The 21,928-nt window shown below is 37.1% G+C and overlaps 1 protein-coding gene across 1 annotated transcript in view; it reads left to right on the top strand.

Moving 5' to 3' along the window:
* Nucleotides 1-13,243, top strand: part of LOC111223014 (ephrin type-A receptor 7-like) — a 164,858-nt gene extending 151,615 nt beyond the window's left edge. The window contains exons 11-19 of the mRNA XM_022746973.1: nucleotides 892-1,017; nucleotides 2,016-2,201; nucleotides 6,039-6,100; nucleotides 6,673-6,789; nucleotides 7,181-7,267; nucleotides 7,704-7,856; nucleotides 10,172-10,380; nucleotides 10,470-10,625; nucleotides 11,857-13,243. Of these exons, the coding sequence (XP_022602694.1) occupies nucleotides 892-1,017; nucleotides 2,016-2,201; nucleotides 6,039-6,100; nucleotides 6,673-6,789; nucleotides 7,181-7,267; nucleotides 7,704-7,856; nucleotides 10,172-10,380; nucleotides 10,470-10,625; nucleotides 11,857-11,971 (1,211 nt within the window). The 3' untranslated portion in view covers nucleotides 11,972-13,243. The remainder of the gene's footprint in view (nucleotides 1-891; nucleotides 1,018-2,015; nucleotides 2,202-6,038; nucleotides 6,101-6,672; nucleotides 6,790-7,180; nucleotides 7,268-7,703; nucleotides 7,857-10,171; nucleotides 10,381-10,469; nucleotides 10,626-11,856) is intronic.
* The last annotated feature ends 8,685 nt before the right edge of the window (nucleotides 13,244-21,928 follow it).

The raw sequence follows: 21,928 nt of genomic DNA, 5'->3' as shown, positions 1-21,928 counted from the left end.
GTGTGTGTGTGTGTGTGTGTTAGTGAGATAACATTTTGAGGCAAGACAAAAAGCCTGGTGCAAGAGCCTTGTGATCTGACTAAAGCCTTGTGGAGGGAACCCGAAGTCGGATTTGAGAAGTCGGAGCCTTTGATCTCGGTTTGTCTCTCTCTCTGCCTTTGGAGTTCGCAAGGTCAAAACAAACAAAAACGGAGAATTAGACAAGTTATGAATACATAAACAGAAGCATTTTGTGTCTCTTTTGAAGGAAAAAAAACCCAACAAAAACTCATCCTAAACAGTTAGAATCAAAATCAGCATTTTGCAAAGTATTTAAGGGCTATGTTTGGTTATTATAAACACAGATAAAGATTTCAAACTCAGATATTTATAGTGGAGTTTGATGGCAGAAAATGTTTCAGCTATCTCCGACATCAATGGTAAAAACTTGGGTATTGATTTCAGTCTCCAGATCAGAGAGCAAAGGCTTCTTCCTAGACACAACATTTTGGTCTAATGTTGAACAATCACAGAGAGAGAGAAATTCTTTGTTGAAGCAGGCAGAGTTACCAATTTCTCCACTGACTGCAGCCCCAGTGGAGCACAAAGCGAAGCGAATGCGTAGCTTTGTGCTGAGAGAGGGTACCACTGGGGCCACGGACATATCTATATGCTAACAAAACAGTTGTTAGCTGTATTTATTTGCCCGTAGGGTTTAATGATATCTGAATCTGAGAGTGGTTCTTTTATCTATTTATTTTTGGTATTGTGGATATTTTGCTGCTGGGAAACCCAGTCTTTTATCATGTTTCTTTATAGTGACAGGCACGTGGACCATAAATCACATGGCAAGTCTCTGTTTTGTGAAGGTTGTCTTATATTGTGTGTTTCTGTGTGTCTGTACCACTCCAGTTAAGATCCCAACACGGAGGACCTACATTGACCCAGAGACCTGTGAGGACCTGCTGCAGGCCGTACACGCCTTTGCCAAGGAACTGGACAACTCCAGCATCAAGATAGAGAGAATTGTGCACACAGGTACAGGATTATACAAAGCAAGACTGCTGCACTTCGCAAACTCTTTAAAGCCGCAGTTTTCCAGTATTTGGGGTTGCATACTTTCCTGGCCACAAAAGTGCAACATGCAAAATGGGTCAAGTTTCTGAAAAACTGGATCCTACATTTCCATCCTACATTTCCAAGCAGGGAGGTTTTGTTAGAACCTCCCTGCTTGGTAAATGCCCACATGTTTCAAACTCTACATCACAAGTTAATAACACAAGCTTTCTGTTCAGTTCGAGATAACACAAACGACATCATCAGGGTTATTTTTCAGACTTTTGAAAGTTTCCTTCACAGCATGTAAATTGCTCTTTATGTGCCCCTAATATAATTGGTAAGGAGTTTATGGCACAGTAGAAACTGTGAAAAATTTTTTTTACCAAAATTGCAATAAAGGTAAAAGAATTCTAAGCATTGCTACCATTCCCATTATCAGTATGAGCCAAGGCAGCAGACAGAGCAGGAACTGTCCACAGTTGCAGCACTCTGAGGGCAACTCAAGATATTTTTGCAACATCCCTCAACCTGCCTTGAGACAAACTGCAACAGCAGTTCATTCGGTCTGGCAACTTACTAATCTTTGCCAAAATCGAGCTGGCTGTTACATTTGCCCTGTCTCTGCTTGATGTTTCACTGTTTCACCTGCACCCTACCCCATCTTTGATCTCTCTTTGATCCCTTTGTATTTCATGTCTCTCTCTCTCTCTCTCTCTCAACGGTGTCTGTTCATTTGCGTCATCTCTTTCCCTCCCCAGTATGTTTGTATTTCACCATCTGATTCTGCTCCAACCGTTCTCTGTCTCTCTCCACATTCCCCTCCTCGGTCTAACCCTCTATTCATTTCTTCTCACTTTCTTTTGATCCTTGTGCAGATATTACTCCATATCAGCAGCCTGACCTCTTTTCTATGTTCTCTCTGGTTCTTCCTCAATCAATAGGGACCTTGACCTCAGTTTCTTTATCTCCCCCTACAGGCGACTTTGGCGAGGTGTGTCGTGGCTGCCTGAAGCTGCCCAGTAAGAGAGAGCTGCCAGTGGCCATAAAGACGTTAAGGGCCGGCTGCTCCGACAAACAGCGTCGCTCCTTCCTCAGTGAAGCTGGCATCCTGGGACAGTTTGACCACTCCAATATCATCCGACTGGAGGGCGTCATCACCACCGGTGAGAAGGGATGGAGGGAGGGAGACCAAGCAGAAAGCAGGGGGTGACAGTTTGGAAGGAAGGCGATACCCCTGGGAAAAGATTGGGAAAACAAAAGGAGAGCAGGTGAAGATGAAAGGAAGCACACAGGGGGAAAAATTCTGGGTAGCCAAGGTTCAAAAGAGAAATGTGACAGTTTGATCACCTCCAGTCTTATAAAGGGGGGAGGGGGTTCATCATCTCCACTACCAAAGGAAGTGAGGCCATGGGAAAGATAGAAAAAAAAAAAGATTTCAGTATCACAGCTGCACAAGCGGGTCATCACGTCTCGTGAAAGCATGGACAGAGATGGGAGGAAAACTGGAGTTAGAGGAAAGGTGATGGACAGGAGAAGGGAGGATTGTAAAGACCACTGGGACACTCCGACCACTTTAATATCACACACGTGGAGGGGGTCAGTGCTCACAGTGAAGAAGCCAGGACTGAAGGAAGAAAAGGTTGAAGAGTAGAGAGCAGGGTGGCGGGGCAGATGCTGCACGCTAGCAGCAGCCAAGCTACATCAAGGCCCATTTTCCGCTGACAGATAGCAATTGAGGTCCTAGAGCGAAAACAGGATGGAAGGAGGGAGAGAGGGAGAGAGGGAGAGAGAGAGAAAAAAACTTGAAGGGAGGAGACTTAGAAAAGAGACATGAGAGACAGAAAAGATGAGGTAGAGGTTAATGGGAATGGCAGGTGAAGGGAGAAGCTTTAAAGAGTTTGTGAAGTTTTTGTTACTGCCGCAGTGATGCTCAGTGTGGTGTGTGTGTGTGTGTGTGTGTGTGTGTGTGTGTGTGTGTGTGTGTGTGTGTGTGTGTGTGTGTGTGTGAGGGCACAGTGCCCGAACACACTCTGTGCTCAGTAGGATGGCAGCAGATGTGCAGGGTACAGTAATTGGTGCTAGAGACCCAGCGGGGCCCTGAGATCCACTCCAATCTCTCCCACCATCATGTACACACACACACACACACACACACACACACACACACACACACACACACACACACACACACACATGGATGCTCCCTGTCACACACACGAAAGCGGTCCCATATGCTCACTTCTCTTTCACTATCATTGACACACACACCTGCTTGCTTGCCTCCTCACTTGGCATGAAATCACACATCCGTGCACACAAACAGTGCACACACACACAAACAGTGCACACACACACACACACACACATACTGTTACACTACAAATCAGATGCTTTACATCACTTAACCCCCCCCCTGCCGCCTCCTCACTCAGCTCCCTGCCATCCCTCCACCACACCTAGCCCACCTGCAAACAGCATCCACCTCCTCTTCCTAATCTCCCCATCTTTTAACTGTAATTCAAAGCCACATGGAAACATGGGTGTGTCCCATTAAGGTAGCAAAGCTTCCTCCTTTCCTTTCTATCAGTCATGACCAACCACATGCTCCACCTTCTTACTGGCAGTACCTGGATGACAGGAAATAGGATTATAGGAAATGCAATACGGTGATTTGTTACCTGCCAGGAATATGATTTCAGGAAGTATTTTCACCTCAGGGTAGAAGCACAGAGAAAAGAGGCGAGGCTGCTAAATGAAGTTTTCTGCTGTGGCTGCTGTTTAAGTGCACAGTGATAAAGATAAGTGCAGGAGCTACATTTGATCAGATCAGTAAATATAGTAAATATCAATGGACGAAATTGTATTTATTTACAATGTAAATATTTTGTTACTAGGGTGGTACATTGTGGTACTAGGGTGGTTCAATTCCTGACTTCTCCAGTCTGCATTTTGGGCAATTGTGGGCATTTTGGGCAAGATACTGAACCTCAAATTGCCCCTGATGTATCATCAGTGTGTGGATGTGTGTGTATGGTAGAAAAAGTTCTAAATATATAGGAAAAAGCATATTTATGTGTGAGAACGGGTGAATGTGTCTTAAATTTTAAGGCGTTTTGAGTGGTCAATAAGACTAGACAAGTGCTATACAAGTGCAGTTTATTTAAACATATATTATTATCACATTGTAAGGACATTAAAAACAGTCAAAAATTCAAAATATTGTCATTAATGCGACAGAAAGTGGTGGTCTCATTGTACAGTCTTCATAGCTTACGGTTGCTTCAGAGAGTTTCATGTCAGAGGCAAAGTGCCCTTATATATCTGTCGAGGCACTGAAGGAGTGGAGGTGTTACAGCTGGAAGACTGCAACACAAAGTTGGACTAGCATAAGCTGCACTCTGATATTCATGAGAAACAGAGATATGTCCCTGCAGCACGGCTGTCAGCTCAGTCAGAAGGAAATAACCTAAGAACAGATCAGATTATTGAAAATAATGTATCAAGAATCAGTCGGAGTCAGCACAGACCTGCACTGATCTGAGAGCTGAGATGCTGGAATGTCAAATATACAGCCAAGGCTACTGTAACCTCCCCAACATAACACAACTACGGTGATCACCTCTCTCTTTCGTGGATTTACTACTACATTGAAATGACTAACACCTTTTGTTTAGAGAAGCCATCTGTCTGTTGGACTTCGTATGATTGGCTGCAATAATGTTTGTCCCCAGTTTGTTTTTTCTACAAGTGTATGTGATCATTTTTCCTCTGAACAAGGAAATGTTTCAGTTTTTATTAGTTCTTGTAGAGACCTGATTGAGTCTATAAAAGAGACTGTTTTGCCACAGTTTGAAACAGCAGAGCAAAGTTCAAGGATTTGCTTTTCAATATGTATTCACACGATGATTTACAAGTGTGTGTGTGTGAGTGTATAAATCTGTGTTTGTGTGAGGCAGCACTTAAACACTCAGTTTTCCCTCCCTTCTTCTACATTTCTGTCAGGATTTCTAAACTTATTTCTTCTAGAATAGAATAAAATTTTTAGCAGATGATCATGTGACACATATGTTAGAGCTCCTTTAACTGGGGCCCTGTTTGTTATCTGTCATGCCGGCCCTGTGCAAGTCACAGAGTTAAACCAGTGATTCACCCTGCAGCTCACATTAATTACATGATGGCTGATGGATTTTGGCAGTGTCTCTGTGCTGACTCACGGTGCTTCAGTGTTGTTGGTTACCGTTTCAAATAGCTTTCTGAAAGCCCAGCGCGACTGGCAGACCATGGACTGTGAATATTACAACACAATTATAATTTTTTTTTGTAACATGCCTGCATGAGATTTATTTTTAGACACTAAGTTGTTTACATGTCTATCAAGCTTTACCTGTATCAACCTCCCATATTCCACTCCTCCTTTCTCCTTGTTTCCTCTTTCCTCTAACTGCTGCAGTCTTATTATCCTCCTCTGTGCACTACATAGCACTGCTGGATCCCTGCCATCTGTGCCTGGGCACATAGGGTGTGCGTGTGCGTGTGTGTGTGTGTCTGTGTACACGTGTACGCACACACGCACGCCTGTGCATGTTGTGCATATGTGGAGTGTATATGACTGTGCATGCCTGGGCTCTGCTGGTTCATGTGTGTTGTTGTGCACAGATTGTGTGTGTGTGTGTGTGTGTGTGTGTGTGTGTGTGTGTGTGTGTGTGTGTGTGTGTGTGTGTGTGTGTGTGTGTGTGTGGGTCGTTAAACTTGCTGAGACAGCCAGGGTAGCACACAGGTTCTCCTGGCTTCACCACAGTTCACTGAGTGAAGAATGGCTTTGCACAATGTCTGCCCTGCTGCCAAGTGGACTAGACTCACTGTGTTCTCTCCCTCCTGCTCCCCCCTCCGTCTGTGTCTCTGTCTCTATTACACTCTCACTTTATTTTTTTCCCCGATTCCCACATTTTCCCCCAGTTTCACTCGTTCACATACTCTACTGTCTTGCTCTCTTTCACCAGGTAACACCATGATGATCGTGGTGGAGAGCATGTCTAACGGAGCCTTAGATTCCTTCCTTAGGGTAGGTTTTTTTTTATATGTTTGTGTATTTATCTTAAAATTATATGCAGACGTGTTTGCTCATTGTCTAATCAGAAAATAAAGCCCCATTATTATTATCTTCCGCTTTCACATACAAGGCATTTTGTTCTAATAATCCTGAATTCACGACTATTACGGTACAGTCCTAGGGCAGCAATACTTGTGCTTATTACAGTAATAAGGAAAATGTAACATAATTAACAGCACAAATGGAGTGTTTCAGCTCAAAGATGCTGTAAGCTTGTGTAAACTGTTATTGTGCCCCCTCTGCTACTGCGGCGTGGTATAAAATGATATGAATTAATGGCCTGTTTGTGTTTATTCTCCAAGTAAAGGGATTCAGCTCAGTGAGCACAACATTGTACTGTAGTAGTAACAGATGTGTTAGCTATTTTTTTTTTCTTTTCGTATCTCTATATTCTGTAAACTCACCTCACTTTCTCCCCCTTTCCTTCATCCTCTCCTCTTCTTTCTTTTCCTCACCCCCTCCTTCTTTGTCTCCCCCCTTCCTCTGATTGTCCTTTCTCTCCTCGTGCCTCTGATAACTCCCAGAAACACGAGGGCCAGCTGAGTGTAATGCAGCTGATGGATATACTGACTGGAGTGGCATCAGGGATGAAGTACCTCACTGAAATGGGCTTCGTCCACAAACGGCTGGCTGCACACAAGGTGAGGTAGCAGGTGGGAGGAGGTGATAGGGGAGAAGGTGTAGGGAGGGTTGGTATATGTTTTCACAGGCGGGCTACAGAATACAATTTGTCCTTGTCTGCAAACATCTTCAATCACTCAGCTGAAGGTTTTTATTTGAGGAGCGTGTGAAGCTGAAAAATGATGAGACCATACTGTCGAAATCGGTTTGTCACCTCCAGGTTTCGCTGGGTGGGTTTTTTTTTTTTTTTTTTTTTTTTTAAAGAGCCCTGTCTGTCAAATCCAGTAGTCACGTCATGGAGAACGAAGAACAAGACCATTTGCTGCTGTAAACAATCAATTGTGCTGAGCTCTCATGCGGAGATGCCCCCCCTCCCCTCCAAACGTAACCGGTTTGTTTTCTCAATCTCAGGTGCTGGTGAACTCCAACCTGGGCTGCAAGGTGTCCGGCTTCAGACCTCTTCAGGAGGACAAGATAGAGGCTATCTACACCACACTGGTAAGAGAACATCATAATGAAGACCTGAGCGTGTGCTTCAGCTAGGATGTTAACTTCACTGGATATTTTACTCTCTAATTTCCTATTTAATGAACCTAAAAGTGGTAGAAAGCTTGTTGGTATGAAGTTCACATATGTATGGCTGATATTTTTAATGAGCCTTGGACCAAATGAGAGCGAACACGTGTCATGTCAGGTTCAGGTTGAAGTCATATAATTAAGCTTTCATAAAAAAAAAAAAAAAAATTCAGTGCCTTATTTCCCTGGATATTTTTGGGTTCCACTCAAGGTGAACTCACTCGTCTAAAGATTCTTTTGATCTATTGAAAATACGTTCAAAGCTTTTCAAAGAGAATATTAAAGCTTTATGTTTTGTGAACTCTCCACACCCTTTTATTTAACTCTGCATTTTACCTCTACCTCCTCTGTCCGCCAGCACGGAGGGAAGAGCGTGGTGCTGTGGACCGCTCCAGAGGCCATCCAGTACCACCGCTTCTCCTCTGCCTCAGATGTCTGGAGCTTTGGCATCGTCATGTGGGAGGTCATGTCCTATGGAGAGAGACCCTACTGGGATATGGGCAACCAGGATGTAAGTGGAGAGAGAGAGAGAGATTAATCCCTCCAGTTATTGCCTTTATTCTTCATATTCCTCCCTCCATTTTTTTATATTAATATCTGCACTTTACCAGCCTCCCTCTCTCTCTTTCACCTCCCTCTGATTCTCTTTATCAATGAACTCTGTATCCATGCCCAGCTTGGATCTTATTAAAAGAAAGCCAAGAAGCCACAGTACCTCTGAAAGCTTTTGCAGGGCCTAAGTCCCCCCTCTTTAAGTCTGCATCAGCTCCATGACCAATCCTGTTTTCTCGTAAGGACGCATTGACCCCCTTCCAGTGGCCTCCGCCTGTCCCCATCCTGCCGTCCTGCTCTTAAAAGTGTTGAAAATCCCTCTGGAAAATTTCAGCCTCTTTCAGGAAATGTAAAGCGCTTGCTATTTGAGGGTTGAAGAGATTGTTCAGTCGATTGGACCCTGCAGCTTGTCACTTGCAACCTACTATTTCCAAGTCAGTGTGGGTGGGTTCTCTGTTTTTCCTGTTGCCACTCCTACCTCTTTGTCCTACAAAAAAAAAAAAAAACGTTTTTATTTAGCTTTTTGAAGGATGTCATGCCTCTAAAGTGCAGATCTAAGCATGATGCAAAAAAGAGATGAGAGCAGATTGACTATTTTCTCTTTTTATTGAAGCCAAAAACACACCGGGAATGAAATATTAGCAAAGCTAGTGATCATTTTAAGGTTAACTATCACTCATCAAGTCCAAGAGCTTCAGCATGCTGATGCCCTTTCCAATGAATATCATCAGAAAATAATGTGTACACTTTATGCAGGCAGGCGCATAGTTAAAAAGCAACAGATTATTAGCATGCTCCATTTTTGAATGTCCTAAAATTAATATGCATGAGTTATTCAGGAGGCACGAGAATAGCAAGCTTTTCAAAGTCCTTTTTTTTTTTTTCCTCCAGTGCCCTTTCACAAAGCTGAAGAAAGTTTCCCCTCAGCCTTGTTCATGTTATCAAACTTTCCAATTGAAGGGGCAAAGGTCAAGCTTGTAGAGCGCTGGGGATATTAATCCACTTTAAATTGATACATTATATCATAACGGAATTGTTGCTCGGCCTGTCCACCTGTGATCCATAGTGCCCTTTACCTACCAGCTTTGATTAAATGGAAAATGTCAAATGCTGAAAAGCATTTTATGAATGCTCTTTAGTGAGATAGGAGCTTAAGGGGCTGAGAGGATGGTGGAGTGGGGCACTGGGTGAGTGGGCAAGCAGAGAGAAGGGAGTGTGTTTTAGGAAATAATGCCGCTGATGGACGTCGTTTTTTTTGTGATTAGGCTTCAACTTTATTTCCTCCTTTCAGGAGATTGTATGACTTAGAGTGATTCAGGAGGAGGGCGTATTGCATGTCCCCGGATATATTGAGAGGAAATCTCTTGTTAGGAGGGGGAACAACATTAGTTTGATGGAGGGACACAGATGAAGTCTGGGAGGGGGGGCGGGGCTTTCAAGCTCTGATATTTGAAGACCATGAGGTTTCACAGGAGTAGATTAATCGTTTCCGAAGTATTTAGTGACTTATCTCTCTAGAGGGCCGGGTATCAGGAGCATATCAGAAAATACTGGCTTTTTACTTTGCTAATTCGCTGATTTCACTTCGCTAATTTCTCTTCAAATTCAGACCTGTCAGGACTCTTGTTTTTAATTCACAATGTATTGTATTATAGAAAAGTAAATAGTTATAACACAGTTTTTTTCTGTCAGGATTCAACTACTGTGATACCCAATCACATATCCTGTGAAGTGACCTTTCAACCCACAGACAAAGTCACTTACATTGCTCTTTCTTCTCTCTCTGATAATAGTTGGCTATTTGCTGTGCGTTTTAATTTTTGTAAATTTAGTCAAGATGTTGCTACAGATTTGTATTCAGTTCATATTGTTGAAGTTAGCAACATCTCATCAGGTGCTGCCTTAAAATAAGTTAAATTACAAAAAGCAGAACGATGCACTGGGACGTTGTAGGTGGTGTAATTAGTGACAGGAGAAAATGAAAGCCCAGCACTTTCTTACTCTTATCTATCCAAGTAGGACCTGTACTGTCCACATGATTCTATTCTTGGAAACTAAGCAACTAAAGGAAAAAAAAAGGTTTTAAGTACCTTACTCAACTTTTAAAAGTAGGACACAACTTTGCTTCATATTTCTTCACCCCCCCCCACCCTGCCCTTCCAGTCACAAACATACACATGGGGAATTCATCCAGTTATAGTATAAGCACTGGAAAATCACAATACTCATTCTAAAATGTCTAAACTGATATTGATTTCCTGTTTGTGCATGTAGGTGATAAAGGCCATTGAGGACGGCTTCAGGCTGCCGGCGCCGGTTAACTGCCCTCCACATCTCCATCAGTTGATGCTGGACTGTTGGCAGAAGGAGAGGACAGAGAGGCCCAGCTTCAGCCAGATCCACTCAGCCCTCAGCAAGAGCATTCGCTCCCCTGATGGTATCGGTTCCTCCACACTGGCACGCAGGTATGGTCTACAGGCCCAGTGAATGGATGACTGTAAACATTCACTTCTATAAATTTCCAAACTCTGTACAATCACCCCTATTTCTTCTCCTCCTTTAGGACCCTGAGTTCATCCATTACACTAGCAGAAAGGCCTCTCCCCTCCTTCCCATCCTTTAACTCAGTAGGAGAGTGGCTGGACGCAGTGGACATGGGCCGATACAAGGACAACTTCACTGCTGCAGGGTACTGCTACTTGGAGTCTGTGGCACGAATGACTGTACAGTGAGTAGTTTTATACAACATTATCTCCGTGACCTTTCATTTCCCGTTTTCAAGAGGGCAGCCAAGTGAGCGAATGAGACTAGGTAACTGAAGTGAGACACTAACTGCATGAATAAATAAATCACTTAGTGGATAATCTCCACTCTTTTTCTTGATATTGGCTTTTTTTTTTAACCGCTGATTATTAGAGCTAATCTTTGCGCATCTAGAAATGTCCAATTAGTCGATCCACAAAAAATAACTGCCAACTCTTTTGATTAGCAATAATTCATAGTTGTTTTTTTTAGAGCAAAAACTCCAAATAGTCTCTCACCACACCTTCTCCATTGCTACTTTTTTCTTACATGATAAACTATTTTTTGCTTTTAGAGTAACTGGGGAAAAAAACAAGCAATTTTACAACATCAACTTTGGAAATTAAACTGAGCTTTTTTTTTTTCTTTTTTTTTTACAAATGATTTATTGAGGAAATAAAACTTTAGTAGATTAATTGATAATGAAAATGATTTGTTGCAGCCCTAAAATAAGGTAAACTATATTTTTAAGAACATGTATGAGTTGTTTTAGAAGCTACTTGTTTCAGTTCAGACATTTTTTATTTTTTTTAACATGTGAAAATGCTTTTTTTCTGAATGTCTGGTTTCTTACATGTGCAAGATTTCTGGGTAAAAATTAAGATTTACTTGACATGTATGAAAATCCAAGCTCCTGTGGTACTCCTCCACCTTTGCTGCAGTGATGTCGAAGTGTACTCGGGTGTGTCGGTACACAGTGACATCACTGTGGTTGAGTGGGTGCAAACAGAGCACACTTCTGGCCACACCCACCGGCAACCAGTGTGGTCAGAGGTGTGACAGACCTGAAACTCTTTAACCAGAGAGGACCGTGGAACACTGCTTAAAGAAATTGCCAAACAAACCTTTAAAGGGCCTGTAAATCTATTTTTCCAATCAGTTTCAGTGGGCGGGACTCAGATGTAAAAGTGTAATAACAGTTGTTGGCTTGTCTGATAATGCTACCAATCCACTTTCAATCAAATTTTATCAAGGTAATACTACACAGTGATGGAGCAGATGAGCTAAGTTTCTGAGTGATAAACTGTTAATTAATGAACCTGTAAATCTGAGCATAAAATAATTAGAAGTCACTGACTCGAGCCAGTGATATAGAGTCCAATAAATTTCACATCCCTCCTACTAATCTTGGTAAATCTTGATCTCTGTGCCCACAGAGACGTACTGAGCCTTGGCATCACTTCCCTAGAGCACCAGAAGCTGATACTGGCTGCCATCCAGACCCTCAGAGCCCAGGTCATCCAAATGCATGGCCGCGGTGTGCAGGTCTAACAGACAGTCGACGCACACGCCGAGTCTCACGCTGCTGCAGACAGATGATTGGGTGGAGAAGAGGAGGGGCAGAGAGAGAGTGAGAGAGAGAGAGAGCTCTTCCAGACTTAAGGAAAGATGAGCAGATCTTTCAGCAAACCGCACTCCTCTATTTACTCCTCCTTTCCACAGTTCCTCATGCCTTCCTTGATCCCTTCCTTCCTTTTTTCTATGAATTCCGCTCAGAGAGGAGCAAATGTTCCTGTTGTGATTGGGGGGGACAGCAGAGGAGTGATGTCATTTGACTATTTTTGTGTGTGTCCTCTATCTGCACTTTGACCTTCAGTAACTGTGTCAGCTCCATCTCACTGGTTCTGGATCAGTGTGTTAAGTCAAATGAAATATTGTCTCCAGCAGGACGGGCTCTGTCTGAGGCTGCGGGAGATATACTGCGCGGCAAACACACACACAGTTATGGACTAGTGCTCAAAGAAACATTTATGTTTTGGGTGGAATTTCCCTTTACCACAACATCAATTCACTAAAAACAATGTACTGTAAGAGGCAGGAACTATTTTACTTGGCCTTGGATCAAATAACTCTCTCCTCAGAACTGGCACAGCTGATTTCACATCAAACTGGAACTTATTTACTACGAGGACACAGAATCATATCATTGTACATCAGAGCTGATCTCATGTCAGGTGGTTAAAGGAATATTTCTGAAGGTTAAACATGGCTGGAATGTAACCTAAAGTTTCAGAGCAGGAGCTTGAGAAGACTGTGCTGTCACATGTTAAACAGTAAGCATAGAAGAGCTGGATGAATGAAAAGGTCTAGCGTACTGTATAGCCCTATATACAGTATATAAAGTGTGAGCGACGGTAAGTTGTGGGTGATGATGGACTGTACTTTCAGAAACATCAGCCCTTTTTTGTTTTTCTTTGAGGCTACTGATGGTGAAACAAACGCAGCAGGATACAAAGGGTTGAACACGTGTTTGATTGTTGACTCATTTGTCATACGTCGCTGTCTGTTTTGCTACTTTCTTTACTCCCTCTATCTTTCTCGACTCCTCCGTGCTCTCCACTTTTTTTCTTTGTGCATTTAAAAGCATCTAGTTCCCCTCCACTAGCCTGCTGGGTGTCATCTCGGTAACATAATCCTCCTCTCCAAAGGCTCTCTCACTACCATGTTTAATACTCTGTATAGGACTCAGGCCAACTCTGGAAGATGGCCTGATTCACTTATTTATCCATATTTATTTATGTTTACAGACTGTAACAAAAACCTCTCCAGTAAAGGGGGTTAGGAGGGTTTATTTAACTTATAGTATTTAAAAAAAAAAAAAAAAAAAAAAAAAGTGTTGAGCAAAGCAGTTGTCTTCTTGTTTTGTTTCTGTTTGATTTGTTGATTTTGTTCTATGACTGTGAGTTTATACCTGAACAGATTATAGTTGTTTTGACAGGAAGTGAGAGGAACACTGGAGGATTTTTACTGTCAGCACACAGTATCTGTGTATTCTTGAACACTGGGTTTGCTACAGTTCATTTTAGGTCCATTATCATTGGATTTGCTGTATACATTACAGTGTGTGTGTTGCAGTATGGGTACAGTATAACAGAATGTCATAAAAAAATTTAAAAACTGTTTGTTTTTCTTTGTTGCTGTGGGATTCTCATGTTTCATTTTATGTTGCTGTTAATATCACGCTCTGCCATACTACGTGGTTGCACTCTTTTCGAGTTAAACTCCCAGAATCCTCTCTGTACAGTGATCTGCCCCATCGCCTTTTCTGTCCTATTTTAACACAGGAGATTTGAAGGAAGGAAGTTTATCTGGGCATTATTTCATTCTCATACAGCTTCACAATAGAGGGTACATACATTTTTGACCAGAATATTGTAACAGGTTTGTATTTGGTACGAGTTTTTTTTTTCTTTTGTTCTTTCTGCTTGTACTCTCCTTCTCTCTCTGTAACTGTTTTGTCAAATTAAATAAAGTCATATGTCCTTATAGATGTTATCACACACATGTTAACATATCTGAGAAAACACTCTGATGGTCCTTAACACACACACACAAAGACAGAGACACACACGCAGTCACAAACAAACAACAAACTGGACCTCGCCACCACGATGAATGAAATTCAAATTGTTCCCCCCTCTACCCCCACCTCTCTGTTACTGTGATCATTATGATATGTTTAATACTGTAAATATGTATTTGAAAATGCTAAATCTATTTTTATAATTTGTTTGAAGAACAATGTGTTGAATATAATATCTGCTCACTGTGTAAGGGTTTCATCTGTTTGAATTTAGGGCCATAGCTGAGAAACAGTGGTGTTTGGAATATAAAACTGAAAAAAAAAGTTTTGTTTTTTTTTGTTAGTTTTTGATGATTTTTACCTGTTAGAAGAAAATCTGATGGCTGTTGCAATATTGAAATGTGTTATTAAAAAATCTCCAATATAAGCAAATGTTTTCTGTCCTTGTCTTTTATTTCTGAATTGACAATGAAAGTTATATAGCTTAAAGATAAATAAGAAATATATATATATAACCTGACATTTTATTATCTGAGTACATATAACATGACAGTTTATCATACTGATAAACTGAATTTTGATCAGAAATTTGGGGCATTTGACTAAACTAACTAAAACTTTACTATGACTTACTATAGTGTTACATTTTTATGCCTTCCTATATTAAGACTTTTTATACCTTACTATGGCTTCTTTCATGACTTCCTATACTATGACATTTTATTCCTTACTATACTATGCATTTTCATGCCTTATGGTAATATGACTTTTTATGCTTTACTATGGCATTTTATGCCTTACTATATTGTGACATTTTATGACTGATTTTTTTTATGCCTCACTATAGTATGACATTTTTCATCACTTACTATTCTATGAAGTTTTAATGCCTATGACTTTTATATCTTTACGACTTAATATGTTGGTTTTCTGCCTACAACCTTTTTTTTGCCTAAATATACTATGACGTTTTTATTCCTTACTATACAAAGATTTTTATGCATAAACATACTAACACTTTTTCTACCTTACTATAGCATGACTTTTTTCATGACTTACTATACTATGACATTTTTATGCCATATTATAGTATGACTTTTCATATCTATCGATACTCTGACTTTTTATGCCTGTGACTTTTTTATACCTTACTATAGTATGACATTTTATGCCTTACCATAATATGACTTTTTATGCTTTACTTTACTATGACATTTTATACGTTACTATACTATGACATTTTATGCCTAACTATGCTATGACTTTTTATGCCTTACTATAGTATGACATTTTATGCCTTACTATAGGATGACATTTTATGCCTCATGATAATATGACATTTTATACCTTACTATACTATGACATTTTATGCCTTACTATACTATGACATTTTATGCCTTAAGATAATATGACATTTTATGCCTTACGATACTATGACTTTTTTCATGTCTTACTATACTAGGAAGTTTTAATGCCTATGACTTTCTATTCCTTAATATGTTGGTTTTATGCCTACAACCTTTTTTTTGCCTAAATACACTATGACATTTTTATGCCTTACTATAGGATGACATTTTATGCCTAACGATAATATGACATTTTATGCCTTACTATACTATGACATTTTATGCCTTACTATAGTATGACATTTTATGCCTTACTATAGGATGACATTTTATGCCTCATGATAATATGACATTTTATACCTTACTATACTATGACATTTTATGCCTTACTATACTATGACATTTTATGCCTTACGATAATATGACATTTTATGCCTTACTATACTATGACATTTTATGCCTTACTATGCTATGACTTTTTATGCCTTACTATAGTATGACATTTTATGCCTTACTATAGGATGACATTTTATGCCTCATGATAATATGACATTTTATACCTTACTATACTATGACATTTTATGCCTTACTATACTATGACATTTTATGCCTTACGATAATATGACATTTTATGCCTTACTATACTATGACTTTTTATGCTTTACTTTACTATGACATTTTATGCCTTAAGATAATATGACATTTTATGCCTTACGATACTATGACATTTTATGCCTTACTATGCTATGACTTTTTATGCCTTACTATAGTATGACATTTTATGCCTTACCATAATATGACTTTTTATGCTTTACTTTACTATGACATTTTATACCTTACTATACTATGACATTTTATGCCTAACTATGCTATGACTTTTTATGCCTTACTATAGTATGACATTTTATGCCTTACTATAGGATGACATTTTATGCCTCATGATAATATGACATTTTATACCTTACTATACTATGACATTTTATGCCTTACTATACTATGACATTTTATGCCTTACGATAATATGACATTTTATGCCTTACTATACTATGACTTTTTATGCTTTACTTTACTATGACATTTTATGCCTTAAGATAATATGACATTTTATGCCTTACGATAATATGACATTTTATACCTTACTATACTATGACATTTTATGCCTTACTATACTATGACATTTTATGCCTTACTATAATATGACATTTTATGCCTTACGATACTATGACTTTTTTCATGTCTTACTATACTAGGAAGTTTTAATGCCTATGACTTTCTATTCCTTAATATGTTGGTTTTATGCCTACAACCTTTTTTTTGCCTAAATACACTATGACATTTTTATGCCTTACTATAGGATGACATTTTATGCCTTACTATAGGATGACATTTTATGCCTAACGATAATATGACATTTTATACCTTACTATACTATGACATTTTATGCCTTACTATACTATGACATTTTATGCCTTACTATAATATGACATTTTATGCCTTACTATACTATGACATTTTATGCCTTACGATAATATGACATTTTATGCCTTACTATACTATGACTTTTTATGCCTTACTATACTATGACATTTTATGCCTTACTATACTATGACTTTTTATGCCTTACTATACTATGACATTTTATGCCTTACTATACTATGACGTTTTATGCCTTACTATAGTATGACATTTTATGCCTTACTATAGGATGACATTTTATGCCTCATGATAATATGACATTTTATACCTTACTATACTATGACATTTTATGCCTTACTATACTATGACATTTTATGCCTTACGATAATATGACATTTTATGCCTTACTATACTATGACTTTTTATGCTTTACTTTACTATGACATTTTATGCCTTAAGATAATATGACATTTTATGCCTTACGATACTATGACTTTTTTCATGTCTTACTATACTAGGAAGTTTTAATGCCTATGACTTTCTATTCCTTAATATGTTGGTTTTATGCCTACAACCTTTTTTTTGCCTAAATACACTATGAAATTTTTATGCCTTACTATAGGATGACATTTTATGCCTTACTATAGGATGACATTTTATGCCTAACGATAATATGACAATTTATACCTTACTATACTATGACATTTTATGCCTTACTATACTATGACTTTTTATGCCTTACTATAATATGACTTTTTATGCCTTACTATACTATGACTTTTTATGCCTTACTATACTATGACTTTTTTTTGACTTTTTATGCCTTACTATACTATGACTTTTTATGCCTTACTATAGTATGACATTTTTGCCTTACTATACTATGACATTTTATGCCTTGCTATACTATGACATTTTATGCCTTGCTATACTATGACATTTTATGCCTCACGATAATATGACATTTTATGCCTTACTATACTATGACATTTTATGCCTTACGATAATATGACATTTTATACCTTACTATACTTTGACATTTTATGCCTTATGATAATATGACATTTTATGCCTTACGATAATGTGACATTTTATACCTTACTATCCTATGACTTTTTTCATGTCTTACTATACTAGGAAGTTTTAATGCCTATGACTTTTGATTCCTTAATATGTTGGTTTTATGCCTACAACCTTTTTTTTGCCTAAATATACTATGACGTTTTTATGCCTTACTATAGTATGACATTTATGCCTTACTATACTATGACATTTTATGCCTTGCTATACTATGACATTTTATGCCTTGCTATACTATGACATTTTATGCCTTACGATAATATGACATTTTATGCATTACTATACTATGACATTTTATGCCTTACGATAATATGACATTTTATACCTTACTATACTTTGACATTTTATGCCTTATGATAATATGACATTTTATGCCTTACGATAATGTGACATTTTATACCTTACTATCCTATGACTTTTTTCATGTCTTACTATACTAGGAAGTTTTAATGCCTATGACTTTTGATTCCTTAATATGTTGGTTTTATGCCTACAACCTTTTTTTTGCCTAAATATACTATGACGTTTTTATGCCTTACTATATAGTATGACATTTTATGCCTTACTATACTATGACATTTTATATCTTACTATACTATGGCATTTTATGCCTCACTATACTATGACTTTTTATGCTTTACTTTACCATGACATTTTATACCTTACTATAGGATGACATTTTATGCCTTACTATACTATGACATTTTATGCCTTATTATACTATGACTTTTTATGCTTTAATTTACCATGACATTTTATGCCTTACGATAATATGAAATTTTATGCCTCATGATAATATGACATTTTATACCTTACTGTACTTTGACATTTTATGCCTAATGATAATATGACATTTTATGCCTTACGATAATATGACATTTTATACCTTACTGTACTTTGACATTTTATGCCTAATGATAATATGACATTTTATGCCTTACGATAATATGACATTTTATACCTTACTGTACTTTGACATTTTATGCCTAATGATAATATGACATTTTATGCCTTACGATAATATGACATTTTATACCTTACTGTACTTTGACATTTTATGCCTAATGATAATATGACATTTTATGCCTTACGATAATATGACATTTTATACCTTACTGTACTTTGACATTTTATGCCTAATGATAATATGACATTTTATGCCTTACGATAATATGACATTTTATACCTTACTGTACTTTGACATTTTATGCCTAATGATAATATGACATTTTATGCCTTACGATAATATGACATTTTATACCTTACTGTACTTTGACATTTTATGCCTAATGATAATATGACATTTTATGCCTTACGATAATATGACATTTTATACCTTACTGTACTTTGACATTTTATGCCTAATGATAATATGACATTTTATGCCTTACGATAATATGACATTTTATACCTTACTGTACTTTGACATTTTATGCCTAATGATAATATGACATTTTATGCCTTACGATAATATGACATTTTATACCTTACTGTACTTTGACATTTTATGCCTAATGATAATATGACATTTTATGCCTTACGATAATATGACATTTTATACCTTACTGTACTTTGACATTTTATGCCTAATGATAATATGACATTTTATGCCTTACGATAATATGACATTTTATACCTTACTGTACTTTGACATTTTATGCCTAATGATAATATGACATTTTATGCCTTACGATAATATGACATTTTATACCTTACTGTACTTTGACATTTTATGCCTAATGATAATATGACATTTTATGCCTTACGATAATATGACATTTTATACCTTACTGTACTTTGACATTTTATGCCTAATGATAATATGACATTTTATGCCTTACGATAATATGACATTTTATACCTTACTGTACTTTGACATTTTATGCCTAATGATAATATGACATTTTATGCCTTACGATAATATGACATTTTATACCTTACTGTACTTTGACATTTTATGCCTAATGATAATATGACATTTTATGCCTTACGATAATATGACATTTTATACCTTACTGTACTTTGACATTTTATGCCTAATGATAATATGACATTTTATGCCTTACGATAATATGACATTTTATACCTTACTGTACTTTGACATTTTATGCCTAATGATAATATGACATTTTATGCCTTACGATAATATGACATTTTATACCTTACTGTACTTTGACATTTTATGCCTAATGATAATATGACATTTTATGCCTTACGATAATATGACATTTTATACCTTACTGTACTTTGACATTTTATGCCTAATGATAATATGACATTTTATGCCTTACGATAATATGACATTTTATACCTTACTGTACTTTGACATTTTATGCCTAATGATAATATGACATTTTATGCCTTACGATAATATGACATTTTATACCTTACTGTACTTTGACATTTTATGCCTAATGATAATATGACATTTTATGCCTTACGATAATATGACATTTTATACCTTACTGTACTTTGACATTTTATGCCTAATGATAATATGACATTTTATGCCTTACGATAATATGACATTTTATACCTTACTGTACTTTGACATTTTATGCCTAATGATAATATGACATTTTATGCCTTACGATAATATGACATTTTATACCTTACTGTACTTTGACATTTTATGCCTAATGATAATATGACATTTTATGCCTTACGATAATATGACATTTTATACCTTACTGTACTTTGACATTTTATGCCTAATGATAATATGACATTTTATGCCTTACGATAATATGACATTTTATACCTTACTGTACTTTGACATTTTATGCCTAATGATAATATGACATTTTATGCCTTACGATAATATGACATTTTATACCTTACTGTACTTTGACATTTTATGCCTAATGATAATATGACATTTTATGCCTTACGATAATATGACATTTTATACCTTACTGTACTTTGACATTTTATGCCTAATGATAATATGACATTTTATGCCTTACTATACTATGACATTTTATGCCTCACGATAATATGATTTTTTATGCTTTACTTTACTATGACATTTCATGCCTTACGATAATATGACATTTTATGCTTACAATAATATGACATTTTATGCCTTACTATACTATGACTTTTTATGCTTTACTTTACTATGACATTTTATGCCTTACGATAATATGACATTTTATGCCTTACGATAATATTAAATTTTATGCCTTACTATACTATGACTTTTTATGCTTTACTTTACCATGACATTTTATGCCTTACTATAGGATGACATTTTATGCCTTTCTATACTATGACATTTTATGCCTTACGATAATGACATTTTATACCTTATTTATACTATGACATTTTATGCCTTACTATACTATGACTTTTTATGCCTTACGATAATATGACATTTTATACCTTACTATACTATGACATTTTATGCCTTACTATACTATGACTTTTTATGCTTTACTTTACTATGACATTTTATGCCTTACGATAATATGACATTTTATGCCTTACTATACTATGACATTTTATGCCTTACTATACTATGACTTTTTATGCTTTACTTTACCATGACATTTTATGCCTTACTATAGAATGACATTTTATGCCTCATGATAATGACATTTTATACCTTACTATACTATGACATTTTATACCTTACTTTACTATGACATTTTATGCCTTACGATAATATGACATTTTATGCATTACTATACTATGACATTTTATGCCTTACTATACCATGACTTTTTATGCTTTACTTTATTATGACATTTTATGCCTTACTATACTATGACATTTTATGCCTTACTTTACTGACATTTTATGCCTTACTTTACTATGACATTTTATACCTTACTATACTATGACATTTTATGCCTTACTATACCATGACTTTGTATGCTTTACTTTACTATGACATTTTATGCCTTACTTTACTATGACATTTTATGCCTCACGATAATATGACATTTTATGCCTTAAAATACTATGACATTTTATGCCTTACTATACTATGACATTTTATGCCTTACGATAATATGACATTTTATACCTTACTATACTATGACATTTTATGCCTTACTATACTATGACTTTTTATGCTTT

The sequence above is a fragment of the Seriola dumerili genome, unplaced genomic scaffold, assembly GCF_002260705.1.
Source record: "Seriola dumerili isolate Sdu_G_001 unplaced genomic scaffold, Sdu_1.0 BDQW01000110.1, whole genome shotgun sequence".
Classification (NCBI taxonomy): Eukaryota; Metazoa; Chordata; class Actinopteri; order Carangiformes; family Carangidae; genus Seriola; species Seriola dumerili.
The sequence above is the reverse complement of the archived record's forward strand: the minus strand, read 5'-3'. Positions and strand labels throughout refer to the sequence as shown.